This window comes from Physeter macrocephalus, chromosome 5 (assembly GCF_002837175.3).
Source record: "Physeter macrocephalus isolate SW-GA chromosome 5, ASM283717v5, whole genome shotgun sequence".
Classification (NCBI taxonomy): Eukaryota; Metazoa; Chordata; class Mammalia; order Artiodactyla; family Physeteridae; genus Physeter; species Physeter macrocephalus.
This window is the reverse complement of record NC_041218.1, coordinates 75,234,473-75,257,927: the sequence shown is the minus strand read 5'-3', so window position 1 is coordinate 75,257,927 and position 23,455 is coordinate 75,234,473. Positions and strand designations below refer to the sequence as shown.

The window sequence follows — 23,455 nt, the reverse complement described above, 5'->3', positions numbered from 1 at the left end:
ATCAAGGTGATGGTAGAAGCCTTTGTCTGCTAGAAAAAGCCCAATTTATCTTTTAGCTAATTTTTCAGTTTTTGTAATTAGGATATTCCTTCTGCTTTCACCATTGGGTGGCTATTGAAGGGAAACAGAGCAATTAGGATGGCCTCACATCTTTATCATTGGCTCTACAGTTTTCCAGAAGTAGTAGCTTTTTGGAATTATGTAATGTCCTCTACCAATGACCATGTATGAATGTTATTACATTTCCTTGTGTGACAATGTACTATTGTCTGGCAGCGCTGAGAGTCATGTAGCACACAATAAGAAATAAAGAAGCATTCTGTGCATACTTAGATCTTTACATTTTTATTTTAAAACATAGAATTTCATATTGGTTAACACCTACTTTTAAACAGAATGATGCATTAATTAAATGCCTTGTCATAACTGTTATAAGCTCTGTTATAAAAATAAACATCTCACAACAAACTACAGTGTCAGCTCTTTAATAAATACATAAACCAAAGTTAGTAGTCAATCAGAATTATATGAACAGGCTCATAGTATAAAATGTGAAATTATCGTATTCCCCAATCTTCTATGTCATTTAAGGCAATTTAAATTTATGTATAATTCAAAGCCAGAAATAATAAGAAACTTGCTTAATGAGAAATAGTTTCTTTCTTAGAACTATTTTATATTCAAATATTTTAATTTAAAAATACACTCTATATTAAAAAAAATTTTTTTTACAAAGGCAGGACTTAAATGAAATACATAGGTTATATTACTGAAATTTAAAAACATTTCTAATTTTTTTGCAGACATTTAAAAAACTTAAATGAAGTAGCTGGTAAATGTAAAATGGTTTTAAAGTTATGTTAAATATACACCAAATGAATTTCTATATTAATATGTGCACATTTATATTTTATTTTAATTTAGAATTAAAATATTTTATATTCAATATTAATAAAATCTATGTGCCAAACTTATTGTGTGGAATTGTTATCAAAATCACATTTGTCTATTGTACAGTGTAAAGTTAGTAAAGATTTTTTATACAAGTCATACAATTTCCATCCTTGATGACTGCAGTGTTTTGGTTTTTTTTATTGTTGGATTAGATGATTTTAACTGAAATAGGTTATGGAGGTTAGAAACCTGATTAATAGAGTTACCTTACAAAAGTAAATTTTTGTGGGAAAGTAATCCAGGTAGATAAAAGAGTAGTGTTATTACTCTCAGATATTTCATTAACAGCTGCCCAGATAGCTGAACAATTGTTTCATATAATTCAAATAATTTAAATATGCAGTTTTATGACAGTCATTACATGGGCTTAAGGTGAATTTATCAGAGCCAAAGAAAAAAGTCAAACAAAAGAACAGAAATGATAAAGAATAAAAATGTAGGAGAACTTGAAGGGAAAGTTTTCCTACAGCACTGATTGGTTATATCATATTTTTCTCCTGTCATTGACATATGACATACAAGATGCTGCAAAACCTAAATATGCAAAATCTAAATCTAAATATGATGGTTTTATGTAATATTTTTCCAGTTAATTCTGTCTAAAAGTGAGATGATCATATGCAAGTATTCTTTAGGAAGTAATAAAAAGAATGAAAATTTGTTAACAAACCTGGGAGAAACTCACTCATTCTTGTCAATTAGGTTAGGGTTCGCTGAAATTGTAGCCACTAGCATAAAGCATAAGTAGGAGGCTGAAAGAGCTTTTATAACCTAAAGGTCTGAACTCATAATCAGATGGTTAGACTCCATGTTGAGTTGTATGTGATCCAGATGTACTGAAAACTGACTTCACATGTTATCATAAATGTGTTATTAAATATTTATACAAAAATGAATGTCCCTATACCCATGAACATTTGGTTAAAGATAAATTAGTATAATGTTTATTTAAGCAAAACTTCAAACACTGCCTCTAAGAGGTCAACAACTGCGAGATATATTTCAGAGATGTTAAATTAAAAAGTGGATGTCTTAGAATTAATGAAATATGAACATGTATAATTAGTTACCCATAATAAATTTACCATTGAGGAATTATAAGAGAAAAGGGAAATGATCTGAAAGAATGCTAGTTTTATATTTCTTTCAAAATATATCTCAGTTTGCATTGCATGAAGTGGAGTTCTTAAGGTCGATATAAATAAGGATAGTTGTAAATTAAATGTTAAGAGTAAATAAAACAATACAATATGCACATGATTGAACTCCCAAGTGGTTGTATTTCACTTGATACTTTTATTAAAATATATAGATCTCAAATCCTTTAAAATTGAAAGAAGTCGAACAGTTGTAAAAATTTAAAATTCTTAGTTTTTAATGGGTCTTTGTTCAGGTGCATAGATTCAAATAAGTTTTAAAATCATTAGATGTATGGAAATGAAGAACTTCATTATACCATTATAGTCAGTTATTTTTCACAATTAGGCTTATTGAGCTTGAAGTTTGGGGGCACTCTCAGGAAAAATGAGTAGAAAAGAACAGGAGCAAGGAAAGGAAGGAAAAGCCATTGAGTTTAACTTACTATATCAGATACCAGGAGGAACATAATTCTAAGGAGAAAAATTTTCATAGTCCATCATAATCATATTTCAACATCTTATAGATGCCCATTGTCATACATAAGAATATCTTCAATAGAGATTAAGTGTATATTAAAAAATTTTGAAATTTATTCTTTAGTGAAGTGTTGCATCTGATGCACCCACTAATTTTAATTTTGAAAAATTTGCCTCCAGAGAAATCTATTCTGTTTAACCTTAGATTTTTTTTTTAATCTTTATAAACCAAAGCTAAATTAAACATTTAGGACATAATCAGAGTTTTACTGAATTTCTGAGTCTTTTAGAGAATGTCTGAGACTTCATAAATATTAATAAATTTCAAAAAAAGATATCAGATGCTTATAAATGCATGTACACTGCAATGTAAAGATATCCCCAGAGAAGTAAAATGCATACAGTTATATTGTAGTGCATATCTGACACATTTCTAAATCATGAAATACTTTAGGGCACAGAAATGCTGTCGTACCAAAAGTGTTGTTGAAGTTCTTAACTTTGTTAATTATTTAAAGTTTCATAACTCGTGTTTAATATCAGTGAATCTCAAAAGGCTCCTGTGTTCATATTAGTTGAAAATAGGCTTTATTTACATAAATTATTTAATCTAAGAATACCCTGTTTTCCCTTAACTTTTAATTAATTCTAGCTAGTCAAATATTAATTCTTTTCTCACAAGGAAAATGTCAATTATTCAAGTAAATATAAGCTCTAAAATCTTTTAAGAATTAGACCTTTAAGTAAAAAAGGAAAGCACAAGACATCACAAGCATAACTGCAGTCATCATCTAGCATTGAACTGCCTATCAGAAAGTTTGTCCCTATGAGAAGAGCCTTGTTCCACTATAAATTAGTGCAAACTAGTGAGAGTGTCAAAATATATATCCCTTTATTTTAAGAATTTCATTTTATTATTATGCTATTTTGGATAACTCAGCCCACATAGAAATTAGCTTATGAACATTATAATGTTTTAAAATTTTAAAATGTTTTAAAATTTTCAGCGTTTCAGTGAATGGATATATTCCACTTTTTCCTTTTTGGGGGCTGTCAAGTATCCATTTATTTTCTTTTTTAAAAAGGATGCTGTGACAGGCATACTGCAAAAAGAAGTTTTGCACTGTCCTTGGTGATCAAAGGTATTTTACATAAGTAAGTCACAGTACTGAATTATGTCAATGCCGCTGATTTTTCATTTGGGGAAAGAAATGCAGTTCAACCTAGCATAATAATTGCTTGGCTGCAGGGGACGGCTGATGGAGTTATTGTGTTTGTTGGCTGCAGAACAACTTATTATATGTTTTTAAATCCTCTTTAGGGTAGAATATGAAGTGGGATTTAGTCTTCATCGAAATGCGTATATCTGGCACTTTAACTCAAGTGCTGGAAGACAGAAAGTCTGGGAAGCTGATTATAAGAAGACATTTTAAAGGAATTTAAAATAAATTCCTTAGTTGTCATAGGCAAAGCTCTGTACTGCATACAGTACTGTTGGACTTCTAGCCAATAAAATCAGACTGAACAAGTCTGTAAGGATATGGTAATTGTGATGAAGTTCCTGTTGTGGAGGATAAAAGTTCATGGCCTCTGTCTGTATCAAGCTCTCTGGCTGAGCACGGAGCACTGCACAACTCCAGGGGGTGCCGTTCACACAGGCTATGGTGTGAATGGAATTCCCTCTAGTTAGGCTATTTTGCAGTGTCTTAGAAGCTGATTAGCAGATAGACTGGAAGCCAACCATGGACAATTCTGTTTGAATTACTTTTTTCTGCTTTGTTTTGAAATTTTCTTATACTTAAGACTTCAGTAAATCACATCTAAAAATACTTGCCAATTGATTATTTTAAAGATTCAAGAGGTAGTATGACATTGTTCAGTGAACACTGGCCTGGCAATAAGAAAATAGTTCTCTTTGAATGTTGCCACTTGGTCACTTAGGGGTTTCTGAGAAATCATTTAAACTTGCTGAGCCTCAGTTCTCTGACTAACTACAAGAGTGAATTAGCTTATTTATAAGATATTGTCTATCCTCCTCCAATTGTGTACTTTTAGAATTCTGGTGAGTAGGGTTGAGGTGATTCAAAGAAAGAATGTCCTTAGACTGCATTGAAGGGCAAAAATAATATAGCTTAATTTAGCTTTTAATTTGAAAAATGCTACTATCTACTTGGAATAAATATTGGAGAAGACTCAAAAGTGTGGCACTTTGCTTAGAAACTTTGCAGAGTTTCTAAATATCTCGTGAATTTCAACCTGATGATTAGACAAATGAAATGGTGAAATAATCCATCCAGTTTACCAGGTAAGAAGATATAAAACTCCACATCTGCACACAATGAAGCTGTTCAAATTTTGATGTTACTTGAAGTGTCCCTTATTAAATGTTCAGCTTTTAAAAGTATTCTAATAAAGTGACATTGTATTATTATTAGGTTTTATGGCAGTAGTAACTTAGCACTTATTTAATCCAGTCATCTGTGACATTATATAAACTTATCCTGTAAGAAAGAAAACCAAAATATAAAGTCAAAGAGGAAAGAATGTTAGAATTAGTATCCATCTTGTAAAAGAAGAAAACAAACACACATGCATAAAACTAGTTTCAAAAGCAATATCCCTCAAGATTAAGGTTTTATCTGTTCATCTCTTGAATGAGTGAAACACTAATCATTTACTCATCTATCTGTTCTTGTCTATTCACTGCCAATTGTTGAACTGTTTGGCAACATTAGTATAACTGCCATATTATTTTTTCATCTGCATGTTTAGTGCAGGGATTACTGTACCCTTGTAGTGACACAATGCCAAAACTATCTCACAGCATTGTCTCTCTGGGAAGTGTAGAAATGGGTACCTGTAAAGTGTAATCAGTGCTCTTCAGATGATCTACATTCTATGCTGATCTAAATAAGTTATATATTACAGTAAAGTGCTACAATGACACTAGTATCAAACAGTAGTAAGACACATTTTTCTCTGAAGAATTCAGCAGCAGTGTGAGTCACATGATGATGAGGATGCTTGTCAGTCTTCATTCGAGTGGACAACCAGCAACTGGCATGATCTAGAAAATTTATCTCCTCCTGTGACTTACAAAATTATTATTTTATAATAATAATTTTTAGGAGCGATCATTAAAAATCCAGTTTCCCATAAAGTACTTTTTTTATCTTTTTAGAAGTTGCACCTGAAAGTTTCATGAGTGTTTAATTTGCTAATGTCCATTTTTATTTCTTCAGGTTTCTCACGTCGGTAGGTTACTGCTCTTGTGCAAACGCCTTGCAGAATCAACTTGTCCTTGATGGAAAAGAAATATTATCATTCATTAAGTGCCTAAATATTGAAATAATAAATAGACAATAACATTCTGAAAGTATTTCTTTTTTAGAATTCACTGACCTTTTTTGAGGCTGACACCCTGTAATCTGCCGAGGACTTAATTTTATTACTATTCCATTGTAGTATCACCTGTCTAATAATAAGGACTTTAAGCAACCCGATCAAGAATGTAACTATGAAGATGATGAAAAATATCCTCAAATAGCTTGGGCTAGAGAAACATTCTGTAAAGAAGCAAACAAATAAATGGTTTAAAAAACTGGAATGAGTAAATCAAAGGGTTCTAACAATAATGTTAGAAGCAAATAATGTTCATCATCTCAGTAGGATCAGAGATATTTGCAAATCTACATTTTCAAAATAGAGAACTGCCATTATTGTTGATTCAAGAAGTAAACTAATTATTATTACACATTTATTATTCAAATATTTTCAACAGAAAACTCTCCTTTGGAGAATAGCCACAATTAAGGTATTTGATAAGATTATTTCTTTGCAGCTTGATTCTTTATTTGTACTAACTGGAATATGTCCAAATCCCTTAACCAAATATAATTTTGTCCACGACAGAGAGAGGGACAGTTTTTTTGGTGTGGTGTGGATCACTAAGTGGAAAATAGGATTTAAAAAATTATTTAACAGCTCCGTGCATTAACGTATGTTTTTCTTGTTATTCTTCTTCCTCATTTGTTACACATCAGTAATGGAAAATAAAGTAAACATCTGCAGAAGCTAAAATCAGTACTACTCTAATAGATGAATAAATATTTCCTTTGAAACTGCAGTGTAAGTTTTCATTATTATTACACATAGCTTCTCCAGGAAATGGGAGTGTATAATTTGGGACAATACCCAAATCTCTTTCCTCAATTGTTATTAATTTACTTTTTACTTGTCTGTTAACCAAATCTATCCTATTTTGCTTCTAAAAATTCCACTTTTTGTTTTTTCAAGAACAGATAATTACTAGCTGGAAAAGGAAATGCTGCATTAAGAGGAGGGACATTCTAGGTCTCTGTTTTAGCCCTAGACCTTTGGCAAACTCTAGTTGGAAAGTCTGCAGGCTCTGTGGCTGCCAGAGGTATTACCCTAATCTAAGAGGAACCTGGTTGCATAATACACAAGTACTCCACAGAACTCACCAGCTGCCCCACACTCACAAAATTACCTCCTGGCCTAAAGAAGCATGTGTTTTCCGCGCATCCTCCAGACTTTGGGGACTTCACCTAACTGTCTGAAGGTCTCCTTGAGAATGCCTTTTGGGAGGGGATCTACCAAGGCTTAGAAGAACAGTCAGTCATGAGTGATTTGTGTCTGAAATCCCAGGGATGACCAAGCATTGCTCTTGAATACGCCAAGAATTCAGTAACAGGGGCAGGGGCTCTTCTCTAAGTGGGAAGACTTAGAGCCCAGTTTTCTCTTGGTCATAATGATAAGGTTCCTTGAAAGATACGCTAAAAGGAGGCTGGAGGACTACTAACTGGAATAGAAGCACCAAATGCAAGTGCAAGTCTCCCTTTGTTATGGTCTCACACGCAGAGAGAATCCAAGATGCTCTATTCAAAAGTGGTATCCTGGGCTTCCCTGGTGGCGCAGTGGTTGAGGGTCTGCCTGCCGATGCAGGGGACACGGGTTCGTGTCCCATTCTGGGAGGATTCCCACATGCCGCGGACCGGCTAGGCCCGTGAGCCGTGGCCGCTGAGCCTGCGCGTCCGGAGCCTGTGCCCCACAGCGGGAGAGGCCGCGGCGGTGAGAGGCCCGCGTAACGCAAAAAAAAAAAAAGAAAAAAAAAGTGGTACCCTTGGTGGTGCCCAGGTTTGTGACATGCACGCCTTTCACTTCCCTTGGCTGACTTAGAATACTTAATCAGCTAAGGTGGCATGTGGCTTGATCTCACTTAATGGCTTCTTGCCTAGTAGGAGCTTAGCCAGAAAGACCAAAAGAACACCCTTTAAGTGTGATCAAGTGGATAGATAATAGAGGTGGCTAACAAATGCCCTTTCCCTCTCTTTGCACAATAGTTGTGAAGGGGAGGGTAGCCCCTAGCTACTAATACATTTTACAAATATTTCTAATGGGTTAGGATGGAGGACATTTTTGGGGCTCAAATCTGCATGCATTTTTAAATTTTAAAATTTGGAGAGCCAAAAATTTAGCCCTGGCCATGCCTCTTTTCTTAGTTTAGGTCAAGCAAGTGCTTTTCCTCAGGAGCTTTAAGGGAATAGTTTTTGTAACCACACTTAGGTCAGCATAGGTTTGTTTCCTTAACATAATAAATTACATGTTGACAATAAGGGCTCTATTTATTAGAAAAGGCACTTGGCTTGGGGGTGTGACTGCTGCAGCCCCAGCTGGCAGCACATGGGCTCTTCTCAAAGCCAAATTTATTATGGGCTAAGATTAGTGCGGATGTGAGGGGAGAGGGAAACTAAACTCTGGAGAAAGTTTATTCTCCTGTGCAATCTCTCTAAGACCTGGAATTATTCTTACAGGTTAGAGGAAAGACTAGAAATAGTAGTAGCTGTAGGAACATTTTCAATGAATACATAATTTCAAGCTTCATTTCTAATTCTTATATAGTTTAACACCTTAAACCTGAACAAAATGGGGTGCTGGCATTTGGGGTCTAATGAACTTTTGTCCAAAATGATCTTTGAACAGAGCTTTCACATGTTTCTTCCATTCATATATCATCTTCTAACTGAAAAACGTTTTTCATGTTCACTGGCTCATTTAATCCACACAACTCTTTGAGGTTGGTATTATTATCTCCATTTTACAGATGAGGAAACTGAGGCTCAGTGAAATTTTATAAGAGGGCTGATATTTATTTCTTAGCTACTAGTGTCAGGAGACATGCCTTAAGCTAAGGTCTTCAGACTAAAATTTCCATACCCTTTCCATTGTGCCATCTTTATATTCGTTCACCCCTAAATTATATTTATATCAGAATGAAAATTATCAGGGAGGAATGGCCCTTTTGAAATTATGTACTTTGCAAAAGCAAATCATTGCTACTTAGAATTTTTTGGCGTCACCTGAAACATGAAAGTAAATGTTCGTTTGACATGAGGAAGGTTATAACTGGAAGCAAGTTTGGATTGTGAAGGGTAATGATGGCTCCATAGACCTTGTCTCTAAGGGTGAAATGGACTCTACCTAGGAAACTCCTATTCTTGGCTCACTGAGGTCTCTCTAGAAAATCTGTTTGGTATACTTCCATGGAGGTGCACAGCATGCGAATTTAGCTGGGTAGTTGAGATGGTAGTTTAATTGTTAGGTGGGAGATCTAACAATTCAGCCATACCATGGCAAATATCCTCAGCTGGTTTTACAGAGCACTATTTCTTGGAGGTTGAAAACATTGAAGCAGTTAGTTCTTTCTTTAGGATGGTTGATTATGAGCCTTTTTGGGGAATATGATTCTCTACAGATACTCTTCAGTACTTTGATTATTAACCTTTTGTTTACCTGATGTTTGGTCCACATAATGCTGTTCCTTGAGAGTACATGAGGTTTTACACCGATCAAGTATAGCTTGAGACAGATTGTGAGGGTGAAGGCATTGCACACAATTCCTGTAAGGGGAAACAGAAGTGAAAACATTTAATTTTTTAAAAGGTTGTAGCCTGTAGTATTTTCTGTAAAAAATAAAATAAAATAGCGTACTGCTTTAGGACAGCAGAATTGTAAAACTGGGAAAGAAAACTATGACATTTATTTGTAATCTTGGCTGAATTTAATACCATGGCAAAATTACATTCTAACCATTTAAAATATTTTAATGTATAAAATCAACATAATGATTTTTTCTGTACTGAGAAGAAAATCTCTAGGAAATGAATAAGATACTCTCACTGCAAAATCAAAAACAAAACCAACTAGCACAGATGTTTTAGAAGATGAATATTATGATACTACTAGAAAAATTTAGCAATGAACATACAGTTCAAATTTTGGTTGGGTTCATTAGAAATACCTCCATCACTCCATCGTTATCTTCCTAGTGAGTTACATAACCTACAATGCATAATTTAAAAAATTTTACTTGAGACTGTCTTTTTAAAAATTGAATAAAACAAATTGTAAGGCACAGTGATATTCTGAGTAGTGGTCTGTGAGCAGGACTCAAACTGTTATTGGAAAATTAATTATTGGCACAAAACAACAATGCCACCATTATTTAACATCACCTTTCACTTATCCATCACTTCTTTCTAGAGTGCTTCATAGCCACAACTCTTTATCTTTAAAAGAATAAAAATAAAACAATAATAACAGCTAACATTTATTCTATGATTACTATGCACCAAGTACAAAGGTTTAGGTGTTTTTTGCACGAACATCTAATTTAATTATTTCACAGAATTATACCATGGTATTATTATTATTATCCTCACTTTTAATATCATGAAACTGAGGCACAAAGAATTTAAAAAATCTTGCCCTAGATCAAACAGCTAATTAATAGTAAGTTGGGAAGCAGGCAGCCCCTAAATCATCATATCGTACATCTTAAACTTACACGAGGTTATACGTCAATTATATCTCAAAAAAGCTGGGGAAAAAAAAAACCCCAATGAACCTTTATGAACACTGAATATTATTCTTTAAAAAAAAAAAAAACCTATTTCAAAAAAGGCAGTGAATACCTAGATAAATTCTCATGCATGGCCAAAGATTGGAATCTAAGTCTTCTAATTCCTAAATTCCTCATTCAGTTCTTTTTTAGCGTGATGATAATAATTTATCTGGAGAAGATCCGGCAACTTTTAGGTTAAGGTAGGCAAAATAGAAAAGGTCGAACATGAATATAATGAAGGACTGCTCTATGTATGTTTGGAATCAGGAAACACATACCAGTTTTCATTGCAGGCTGTGTGACATGTGGGACAATGTTCACAGAAGCGGCCGATGCTCCTGGGATCGGTGCACTCACACATGCCACATACACATGTGCCTCTTCCACTACACACTTGGCCTTTCGGATTGACACAGTGCTGGGCAGATGCTGATGCGCACTGGCACCGATCCCCTTCCCAGCCCCTGAAGCACTGGCATTTGCCTGCCTCACACTCTCCATGCCCTGCAACAAAGACACTCCAAGACCTAAGTTATTGAGGTCGCTGACTTTGTGAAGCATTTCCAAACATGAATTCCCCTTCCATCTCCATGGAAACACACTGACAGTCAAGTGAATAGAAACAGCATCACTTTCTATTTGTCTGACATAAACAATGCCAGGATTTAGGAGTGTCTATTTTCAAAGCTGTTCTATTGTAGATAATCTCCCCATGCTAATCTAGTGTGCTGACAATTGTGAATTCTGCCCTGCCGCAGTGGCTGCCCAACTACTTGAAGGTCGCTGTACATTCAGTTTTAAATTAAAAAGACACAAATGTAAAGAAGCTACAGAGAGTGACGTAATGTCTGATTTGAAATTTGAAAAACGGGTATTTTATGAATAGCTTCCATAATTTTTTCTCTTAGTCTCTCATTATTGCTCAGGGCCTGCGATAACTTGGAAGGTCTATTTGGCAAACCCTTTTAAGTGCTTCAGTTCTGCTAGTGCCTTGTTTAAAGGTAAGATCTCTGGGGAAGTTGAAGTAATCCTTTCACGTCTTCAGCGCATTATTTAGCAGGTTTGTGGGACATGTCTTAAAGTATGCTGTGAGGTGTTATTAGGTGTTAAATGAGAGAAAGCAAGAAAGAAAGCAAGGTGGTATGTGTGTGCATGTTGTAGTTGAGGAAGAACACTAATTATACTCAGTTAAGTGGATTTTAGCCTGCAGGAAGTATCCAAGATTTAATATGCTAATGTGAACTAGAAATCTTCAAGAGAGGGTAAAGTTTCAGGGCTGTAAAATGTTTTTCAAGTTTATCTGGCCAAAGACTTTCCCTTCCTTCCTTCTTTCCTTCCTTTCTCCTCTTTCCCTCTCTCTTTTCCTCCCTCCCTCCTTCTCTTCCTCCTTTCCTTCCTTCCCCCGATTCCTGGCTTCCTCCCTCCTTCCTTTTATTGTGGAGTGCCTCACAGGGTAACTGTTCCATAGCATCTACTGTTGGATCAGCTCAATTTGTTAAATGTAAAACTAATGATATCCAGGCCAAACAAATGCCTGCCAGACCCGGTTCCCTGTATATGGGCTGCATGCCTAATCCTAGCCAGCAGATCTGTGATCATGTGTTTTTATTCTCAAAGGACACTAGTGAAGAAAATGCTTGTCAGCCTACAGTTTGCATTTATAACTTATATACAAATAATTCAAAGCAGATTCTCAACTGCCTGTAGGTCAGTAGTATCATAGTCATATAGAAGGACCAGTACATTGATTTTTAATATTCTACTATTAACAGAGACTGGGATTCTCAGTGTATTTCAAAGTTCATTGAGAGCTTGACAGCTGTGGGAAATGATGATCTCAGAATTCTTTTTCTGCCCTGTCCCAAATAGGATTAACACTAAAAAATTAGATGACAATTGCAGTTTGTTCTAAAGTCATCTATAATCCATTCTACCTAGATACCAGCTACAGCTGAATAAATGTTTAGAATATAAAATATTATGTGTATAAGATAGAATATAAAGGAAATTTGCCATCACATATTTATGTGATATAGGGCACATTTTTAATTTACACGAGAATAAAAATTTATTTTGTATAGGTTTGTTACTTTCCATATGCTTATTACAATGAAATATTCATTTCATCAATAATTTAATTAATATTTGCTTACCAAAATGCAAACTTTAAAAAGGTGCTTTAACAATAAGTGGATTTAGCGCACTGTCACAGAAAAATTAATTCATTTAAACATAATATTTTGTATTAATTTTCAAATGTTACATATATTTTCTAGAATCTAACCTCTAGGTGGCAGTAAACTGAATTAGCCAAAAAGTACTTTTGATATTTTCGTTTTAAATTATCTCATTTTTAAATCTGGTCTGTGTGTGGCTTCTGGGACTAATTTAGATTTCTTATGAAACCAGCATTTTCTTGAAGAATTCTGTCCTTTGACAGTTTTGTTGCTGGCGTTGTTCCAAAAATAAACTAGAGAAATTTAAATTACTACAGATTTACAATGCCATCTATGATAATGCATTAAGAATTTTACAGTGAATGAAAAGTATATTTTTATAGCTAACTATCCTCTGAGCAAGATGGAGGGAGTAACGACTTATGAGAATGAATCAGATCCTTCTAGAAGAATACCCAGATTATAGAAAATCTGTCAGACATTATCAGTAATTTCCTTTTCTGATATATGTCTTTACAAGATCAAGGCATACTTGAAAATAACAGTTAACTTTTGGTTTTAATTTTTAAATATTTCCTGTACAAAATAATTTAAACTATAAATATCAGAATCATGTACTGTAAATCTGTAGCTATGTTCTAATTTCACAGACTTTGAAAGTTTGAATATTAAATTCATATTCAAAGTTGGTAATTATAAAGATGTGATTTAAAGATACTTTAACATATATGTTAGTTTAATATATAACTATATAAATACCTGCATGTACATGCTTATACTCACCAGCACACAGATTTCCATGGTGATATGGACAAGAAAAGTCATCTTTTTCACAGTATTTTCCATACACTTTTCCAAGCTTAATTTTGTGACATAAACATTTCCCACAAATACAAACTCCTCTACCGCTGCAAGCAGGTTGATCCTTGTGTGACTTGCAACTTTCAGAAGGAAATTGATCTTCATCAAAATGACATTTATTTTCATCACACTGGAAGCACTTGGCATCTAGAAAAGTTTCTTCTACACACTTTCTTTTAGGTCCTCTGCTGTCATCACACTGACAGCTGCAGTTTCTATGTATACGAATTTTAGTGGTTTCATTGAAACCAATAGGTTTGATTATTGCATAGCTCTTTCCTTCCATGACATCACATTTTTCCATTGTAACTGTTACATTGAAAAGAACCTAAATTTGTGGGTGGGGAGGAAGAAAATATATTTATATGTCTTGATAATTTTTATTACCAATCTTATATCTGTTAATAATATTTAAGTCAATAATATACCATCTTATAGAAATTAATATTTATAAATTACACATGCACTCTCATATGTAGACATAACATTCCTTTTTAATTTCATTTATTTCCTAATTAATGAACTGGAGAGTTAAAGGATGCAATGACTGAGACTTGCCTGTATTGCAGCATTAAATGGACATGGGTTCAAGCCTATTTGAAATGTGTACTCTACTTCCGATCATTAATTTATATCCTCAACTGACTACTTAGTAAACTTGAGAGAGAATAGACCATTTTCTGGATTCAGTCCTTAACATGTGGAGTTACTGAATATATTTGGCACTAAAGATAGAGCAAATAAACTAAAGTCAAGAGCTTCTGCTCTACTGGTTTAAAACCCTGAGATGAACAATTGTTCAAATGAACAATTTTTATTTTGTTTCTGTTTTCCAGGGGCCCAAGTAAGTTTTACAGTTAAATTTTAGTTTATACATGGTGTTAAGAAGAAAACATGGGGCTTTCCCTGATGTTACTCAAGGGAAAAAGATTTAGCATTCTCACTTTTAGATCTTAAGATCTCAATACAAGGTCATACATCTGTCTTAGTGGAAGATGTTAGTCCACAACTAAGGATCTGGCCTGGCAGGGATTGGTTTCCCCCATGCAAACTACAGAATGTCTTTCTCCTGCCAAATTTTTCCTTTTTCTCTATTTTGCCTTCCTGTACAACACGATTGGCTTAGTGTGTCTATTTATATTTGTTAACTCACCTTATGATCTTCAGGTACTTTGGCAAATAAGAAGGTTACATGTTTTTTTTCCGTGTTAGACTGAGATATGTTACAATTTAAAAATACTTTGTGCTAGGCTTTTTGGTTGGGATGGAGTTAGATTAGATAGATAGATAGATGATAAATAGATATGGATGAATATATATGGATGGATATATATATGAATATGTAGAGATTCGCACACTCTCTCTCTATATATATATATATGTATGTGTATATAGATATAGATAGATAGATATCCATTCCAACCAAAAAGCCTAGCACAAATATACACAATTATATGAAAGGTCTAAATTTAGGTTTATACATTATATATATATCCATTCGGAATTAAAATTAGTCTCATAATATTAAAATCAATAGAGTTTGTGTCAGACTTGAAATGTTTTTTCTCTTTAAAAATATAAGTATTAACAGACTGTAGGATAATGTGGTCAACTGCCAATATTAATAGAGCAAAACTTGGGGTTTATATAATTAAGTGGTCAAATGACTCTTCCTTAGTCAAACTGTTTATACTACTTGGTTGAAAGTGAGGGAAAAAAGGGATGTAGACAAAGAAAAAGAAAAAAAAAATGTAAGGAGTAAGGAAAACCATTCTGCCAAAATTGATTTTGAAAGAAAGAGCTACTTCTAAAAAGGTAACCCTTTCTCAGACGCTAACTTAGCACTATCTTTTGCTAGCACAAAGTTTCTCTATATTCAGTGGAAATTAAATATGTATTTTGTAAACTGGCATAAAATGTCTTTTGAACAAAATTCAAGAAGTGATTATGGAGGAGCCTACAGAATTTGAATTTGAAATAGTTAATTTCAAATATACAGCTTGTTGGAACAACTATTCTACCTGCAGATTCTAAACTTCCCAAAAGGGAAAATTATATTCTAACTAAAGAGAAGGAAGATTCTCCTTTATTCAACCATAGAATACTAGGATTTTTAATCTCTTTCAATAACTTTTTCTTTTTCTCTATAGCATGATATTAAAATAATAACATCATAGAACCTTAGAGATGGATGGAGGTGGGATTAGAAATCTTCTAGTTCTAGCTGTTTATTTAAAAATGAGGCAACTGATGCCTCAAGAGGTAAATGACTCACTGAAAATCACTTCATTCTACAAGAATTTCTTTTAAAAGCATATTTCTGTGTATTTACTTTCTATTGTGCCAATCCTGGGAGAATCCCTATCTCCCCGGGTCCTATTTCCTGATGCTGCTATAATCCGGATCTCTCTTTTCCATATTTCATTCCTTTTTAGTTAAATGATGACACTTTTTTTTTGTTGTTGTTGTTCTTAACAAATTTCCCTACCTCGTAGGTCATCGTATTGAGATAATACAAGTGTACTGGGACAACCACAAAGTGAAAGATTTTGTAATTCTTAATCTTTATCAACAGCATTCTTCTCTGTCATTTTTACTTTCAACTTTCACATTTACTCTGAGAATTTTCAGATTTGAAACAAAAAGTTATTATCATCATCCTAAGTATAGGCACTTGTTGTTTGAGGAGATACGATTTCCTAACATTCACTGGCTGTGTCATCTAAGTTTAAAGTTATTATTAAATAATTATTTAATATGATATATATTTATTTATTTTAACTAGAGAGTTTGAGAAAACAGTCAATGGAGTTACAACAAGTAGGAATTTAGGGATTAGATAATAAAAGTTACTTTGAAGTGTAAATGAGATTCTTGAGGTCAGTAGTAAACAAAGTTTTTCTGAATGGTTTGATTTTTCTGTAAGAAAGCATGCCAAACAACTTATTTTACTTTAAATGGGAAAAACGCACACCCACATACTTCGTCATTGCTTGTCACATTTCCACATCCATCTGTGCCTGGCTTTCTGCTTCCATCTGGACAGATGGCAGTAATGTTAAAATAGATGCCTTTTATCTGGTTTTCCACCTGAACTTTCACTTCTGAAATGAGTTTCTGCAGAGATGACATTTTTTAGTTGTATACTATAGCAGTTTCTAATGTAAGCAACAAAACAGAGTCAAGTTTATCATGTCATTCTAGATTTAATTTTTAACTAAATCAAAGAGTTTGTCTCTCTAAAAGGTCGATTAAAAACAATGTTTCCACATAATGACCCAATTACATTTGAAATACATAAAAAATACTGAAGGATTATCTGCATTTAAATTGTTCTATTTTTTCACATATTTCCATTAATGAATTTTGATCACTTCAGAGATATTTCTCACTCAGCCTGTTAGGAAAATAATCATTTTAATCCAATAATATTTATATTTTTTGGTAAAATTTAAATAAAGCATTGAGAATACACATATCATCACAGAGGCTAAATCTTGACAGCTTAAAATCTGGAACAATGCTTCTGACATTTACAGCTGTTAAAGAAGCATTTCAGTTTCAAACACTTTAGACTATCATGAAAGCTAAACTGCCTTATTGATACAGAATTGAATGGTAAATTTTTGGGAGGGCATTTCTATACTGTAGGTATAAGAAATACCTGCCAGTTATGGCTCTATAAATTCTCCAAGAATGGCCTAGGATTTTTGCTTGCTTATGTCAATCAAATTTGTTCCAATCCTTAATACTGATATAGGGCCCCTTACTGGGCAGAAAATCATTTGCTCATTTTTTCACTCATTTATATAATCATTCAAAAAACATGTACGTATTGCCTATTACGTATCAAGCACATCCTAATTTCATCCAATCTCTGAGTTCCAAAAGTTCTAGCTACACTTAATATACTCTGTAGATCTGTGCGAATTTCATCTCATAAAACTAAGAGTCTACCACATGCAAAAATCCTTAACTTATTTTTGTAAACAAAAGGAAAGGGAAAAGACGAAGTATGTACCTAAGGAAAAAGAGTGAGTAGCAGGGTGTGAAGGAAAAAGAAATCCCCATGGTTTCTAATTCTTTACTTGAGTAATTTTTCTTCTTCAACTGTATAATCAATAAAGAGATGTCTGCTTACTGATTAATAATTGATCATGGAATTATGGTAGTAAATCTTTAGAGTAAGATACTTCCTCAAATTAGCAAATTTTATTTGAATAAAGGTAAGACTATATTAGTCACATTTTTTATCTACCAGAGAATTCATACGTTGTAATCACTTAATTAAACAATTTCAGTAAAAAATAGAAACTTCTAATGGTATACAAGTGGTATTGATATGGTGGTGGTTTGACAAATCAGAAGGAAGTTCCTCATACCATGACTGTTCTTTTTGCCCTTTTGAAATTCTGCTTCCCTTAAAACCTTAAGCTAGTTTCACCAATGTTTTTCAAACAGGGTATGAAGACAAATGTCTAAAATTTTGCCCAGTTTTGAGATTAAGAAATTAAGTTTCAGACACAGTCTTAAGCTTGTCTTTTAATATCTAACAGGTACAGAGGCAGAATTTATTTTTTCTAATGTATAATTCTTTTTTATTCAACATAATTTATTTTTTTATATCTTAATTTCAGCTAAATTGGTATTAAGTTATTATAGTCATGATTTTTATATAGTTTTAATTCTAATGGCAATGCAGATGTAAAGGATAAAAAACAAAATGCAATCACATTCACCGTGTACTAAATTTGTATATAATTTTATAAAAGTCTCAAAAAGGAAGTGCAAAGTATTAAAAGTTAGAATAAAATATTATTATTTTTTTCTTCAATGAACTGTGAACAGTTTCTGTTGAACTGTGAAGACAAAATGAAATTTCAGAAGAATTTTGAAAGTATAGACATATATAAAATAATAACAGAATCCCAACTTAAGGAGATTGTTTAGCCAGAGTTTTTGTTGGTTTTGTTAGTATTTTCAAATTGTTTAAGGTTAATCAGAACTGCAATTAGATAATGCATCACATACCTATCCTGGCAAATAAAGAACATGAAAAAAACCCTTCTGTTTCCCTTTCCATGGGTGCAGTTTGAGATACAGGAAAGTTTGTCGACTTATATTTTTTCTTTGGGGTAATAAATGGGTTCATACTGTGAAAACTAGGGTGACTTCTAACACTGTAAGCTCCTTTCTTATTTTGATTATACTTGGGAACAAACTTCGGATGAGAACGAATTGTACACAGGTTGGTTTTCCTTGATAAGAAGCTCCACCAGTCCTAATGTTTTTTGTTTTTGTTTTTTATTTTGTTTCGTAACAGTGAAGAAGAAATATAATTAAAGATGCTTTTCTTATTTCATCCAACATAGTCTTCAGACATAGAAAAATTCCTTGGCAAAAAACACAAAAACAAAAAAATCTCGCAAGGTTTATTTTCCTTTTAAAAAAAGAAAGTTTAAACAAGTCCTTCATTTTCTATCCCGTGTCTACTTCCTGCCTTTCTCTTTTGTACCTGAGTTGAAGGCAGATGTTCCATGAAGAAAATGAGAAGAGAAGCCTGAGATTTCTCACAATGCTTGGGCTACTGTTAACACTGTTTGACTCTACTGTGTCAGGAAGGGAAAAAGAGAATTTTGGGAAGTGAGAGTTTATCAATGGTGCATACATTCAGGGTAGAATAAAGCATATCTTTAGACACTATGTAAAAAAGAAAAAACAACAACAGAAAAACAGATTGTGTAACACAAGAGGAAGCACCTGGAAGCTAGAATTAAGGAAGACCTAGGTTCTGGTGCTGCTGCTTCTGCTTGTTAGCTGTTTGGCCTTTGATTGATTTGCTTAGCTTCTTTGAAGTTCTACAAATACACAGTGGGAGTACTAATACCTGCCTTATAGGTCGGTTGTGTGGATTAAATGAGGTCATGTTTGGAAAATAACTGGTTCTTAGTGGTATTAAAATGACAGCTACTATTATTACAACTTCTTGAGAGAGATTATTCTATCCAGAAATGACCGAGACTGAGAGAGCAGATGTTTCTTCAATCTTTGCATTTGGTACCCACTCTACACAAACTGGGGACAGCATACAACTGTCATCTCAATAAAGTAGTGTATCTCTTAGGGTGATTCTTTTAATCAAACTAGTTTGGTAAAACTGCTAAAGTAAACGATCGAACAACCAAGTGATTGATCTAGGAGACCCCAACAAAGTTCTCTTAGTAATCTCTATATCTCATATACTTCATTTTCCCTGGAAAGTTGCTGTTTAAATAACACTGTGGATTGATTACTTTATGGCACTGGCAATTGTGAAATTTCTTGGTAATAAAGTATATTCTATAGCTGTGATTTGGTGACTCACTGAACATTTGATGAGGAAGGAAATTTAGATAGTCTCTAGCTCAACCTGAGTTTAGTAAACTGTGTCAATGAGACATAGTGAAGCACAGAAAGCTGAAATGACTTTCCCAAGGTTCTATAACTAGTTAGTGGTAGAGCCAGGGCTAACCTCAGTTTCCTAATTCCTAATCTTATTTTTTCCACCACTCCTCTCAAGATGATAGGGCATAAGTTTGTACCTTGCCATGGAAATGGGGGTGAAAAGTTTATTTGAAAAAAATGTGTACAGTATATACATACCTGATAGGCTTCTACAACCAGATTATTGAGGTTTGCAGCCTTTGATTCTATTTCACCAGCAATGGTGCCAGGCAAGAGGGGTAGAAGATCCTAGAAAACATACCAATAACTTGCACTTAATGACAATAGTATACAATGGTTTAGCAATCAACAAATATTAAAAAATCTTGTAGTTATCAGTGGAAGGTGAGTCATTACATGAATCAAAAAATATGAGACACAAGAAAAATATAAGCAACTAAGCAGAGCAGCCAAAACATATGTTCCTGAAATAGTATGTATTTGTATGTGCATGAGTGCGTGTGCGTGCACAAGTTACATGCTGACCTAAAACTCAAAGCACAGACCGGCATTTCCCAAACTATCTCCCATAGAACATGGTCCCAAGAGATTTTAAAATGAAAAGGGTTCTGAGGGCAAATAAGTTTGATAAGTTCTGCATATGGTTTATTCCACATAGAGACTCAAAATGTACACCACTGCAATTCAGAAATAATTTAGCATTATTAAATGCAGCATTCCCTAACATTTACTTAATTACAAAACTCTTTTCTCATGTAACATATATAAATATTTTGCAGAACTACTTTTCCATGGAATGGTCTTTAGGACATATTTGCCCAGACAGGAGAAAAAAATCAAAGTCACAAATGGAAGCTTCATGGAGCAGGTGTTCTTGATGGATGGTACATAATAATTATGGAATCAACTCTAGGTATTCCTAGTGAGAAATGAGAATTAGCAAAGGCTTAAAGGTTTACCCAAGTTGTAGATGAAGTAAGAATAGAGAAGAAACTAGTCTGACTAGAGTGAATGGTGCATATTTATATGGAATCAGATTATGAAAAGTCTTGAAATACATTTATACACTCATTTTACCATTCACAAGTATCATTAAGTTCTTGCTGTATGCCAGCTACTACTTGGTTACTAACAATTTGGTATTTCAGGTAATAGGGAAAATGTATCAGTTAAATATTTTAAAAATTCATTTATACAACCGTTACTAACTAACCACCATATACCACTTTGGAAATGCATTGCTAGGCCACATAGTTTCCATCCTTAAGGATCTCACAGGAATATAAATGACAGTTTCAAAAAACAACGTACACCTGAAGCAATAGACATATGTACAGACCCTAATGAGAGGGTTACTGAGCAAGCATTTGAGAGCTGGGGAAATTTGTCAGGGACTGTTTCCTGGAGGAGGTGATTCATGAGCTGTGTCTTAAAGGATGAGTAAGAATTAGTCAAGTAATGATGGAGAAGGGCTTCCAGGCATGGGAGATAGGTAGCAAGAACAAAGTCACAAAGGAAAGAAAGAGCCTGGTGAGTGTGTGTACACAGGAGGATTAGACGCATGACTGGAGGGACAAGTTTAACACAGACAATATTAAAGACTTGATCCTCTACATCAGAGGGAACCACTGGAACATTTTACTCTAGGGAGTACTGTGGTCACACCTGTGATTCAAATAGCTCATCCTGCAGCCAGGTGGAAGATGGATTTGGGAGATGGGTTAGGAGGCTGTTACAATCCAGACAAAGATAATTAATAAAAATATCTCTGAGCAGCCAAATTAGGTAACTGCAACGGCATACACAGGACTCTTAGCATAGACTGTCAGGCTTTTAGAACCTGCTGACTCTTACTTTGCACACAATTCAATTAATAATAAACCTGGTTTTATGGTTTAACAGTCAGTGGAAATTTTCTTAAAGGAGTAGGGAGAAACTACTAGAGCTAATATCACCATCAAGAAGTAATAAATAGCAGAGAAAAAGGAGGTAAAAGCAATAAAGAGCTGCACAGTAAGTTGAAATTCAATTTGAAATTTAAGCTTAGAGGTTAAGAACACAGGATTTTAGGCTGTTAGGAAAGTTTGGGGAAGTATAAAACCTCCCTAAATGCATTTCCTTCATCTTTAAAATGGGCATACTAGTAATATTGCCCTCATTGTTATGAGTTTTAAGAGTACTAAATGAGTTAATGTTAATAAACTCAGTGCCTGACAATAGTAAGTGCTCAATAAGTGGAAGCAGTTACTACTGTGAATAAAGTGATTCGGGCATTTAATTTGGGTCAGAGCCCCACTTCTGTGGATATTAATGGTTGTTTGCTTAAAAAGGGGGTTCCATGGTATATAAGTTTGGGAAAACAGGGATTTATATTTTAACTATAGATTTCTAAGAGAAGAAATGGTATAATTTAAGTAGCACTTTCAGATGATAAATGTGGTAGTCAGGTATTAGGGAAATGTTGAAGGGAACACCAGCTTTGTGGCAAATGAAAATGGGTTCAAGTATTTGTTGAAGCCAAAAGAAAATGTAGTTTCTCTGAAGTATTAAAAAATAAGTAAAGGACATTAGGAGTAGAAGGAAGAAGCAAAGACAACAAAGGAAATGAAGAAGACCCAGTGAACAGATATGTGTAATGAAAATTAGGGTATTACAATATTGTAGGAATGAAAAAAAGAGAGTTTTCTGGAAAAAAGAACCTAAAAGACTGTGAAAAGAAAGCTATAGCCGGATCACAGAAGTTATAGGTTTGGGGGTGACAGGGGGAATCCCATGGGGTGCTGCCAGAGTGACATAGGTGCCAAACGTCTTTTGGGCTTGTAGGACTCACCTGGCCCAAAAGATACTGGACAAAATCAACATTATTCTTATGTAGGAAGGCTTTGACTGGGTCAGCCACTTCCATGGCTCCTCTTGTTCCTTTACTAGATGACCTAGACCAAATCTAGGTACGTTGGTGCTATTGTAAAATATGCTGATATTCCCCCAACATAATCTATTATAAAGATATGCCCATGGGCTAGAAAAAGCAGAACTCTGGACATGAGTGGTATACTTGGAGTGTGAACTACTTTTCACCTGATAAAAGTCTCCTCCGTTATTGTCACAGTCAGTACAACACTAAGTATCAGTGCCCACACTTGGTTCTAGGTGTTACAAACATAGAATTTATACTTATTTATACTTAAATGCTAACTTAAGACCCTGTGTAGTATACATTACTTATTTTTTATTTCAACATCTTTATTGGAGTATAATTGCTCTACAATGGTGTGTTACCTTCTGCTGTATAACAAAGTGAACCAGCCATATGTATACATATATCCCCATATCCTTTCCCTCTTGTGTCTTCCTCCCAGCCTCCCTATCCCACCCCTCTAGGTGGTCACAAAGCACCAAGCTGATCTCCCTGTGCTATGCAGCTGCTTCCCACCAGCCATCCATTCTACATTTGGTAGTGTATATATGGCCATGCCACT

The 23,455-nt window shown here is 34.1% G+C and overlaps 1 protein-coding gene across 1 annotated transcript in view; it reads right to left on the bottom strand.

Annotated features, from left to right (window-relative positions):
- Window positions 1-972: 972 nt before the first annotated feature.
- The window catches only part of ITGB8 (integrin subunit beta 8), a 98,288-nt gene continuing 75,805 nt past the window's right edge, over window positions 973-23,455 (bottom strand). Inside the window, exons 8-14 of the mRNA XM_024129089.3 lie at window positions 20,175-20,264; window positions 16,515-16,649; window positions 13,455-13,860; window positions 10,773-10,998; window positions 9,384-9,490; window positions 5,973-6,136; window positions 973-5,870 (exon numbers count right to left, since the gene is read on the bottom strand). Coding sequence (XP_023984857.1) covers window positions 5,748-5,870; window positions 5,973-6,136; window positions 9,384-9,490; window positions 10,773-10,998; window positions 13,455-13,860; window positions 16,515-16,649; window positions 20,175-20,264 — 1,251 coding nt within the window. The 3' untranslated portion in view covers window positions 973-5,747. The remainder of the gene's footprint in view (window positions 5,871-5,972; window positions 6,137-9,383; window positions 9,491-10,772; window positions 10,999-13,454; window positions 13,861-16,514; window positions 16,650-20,174; window positions 20,265-23,455) is intronic.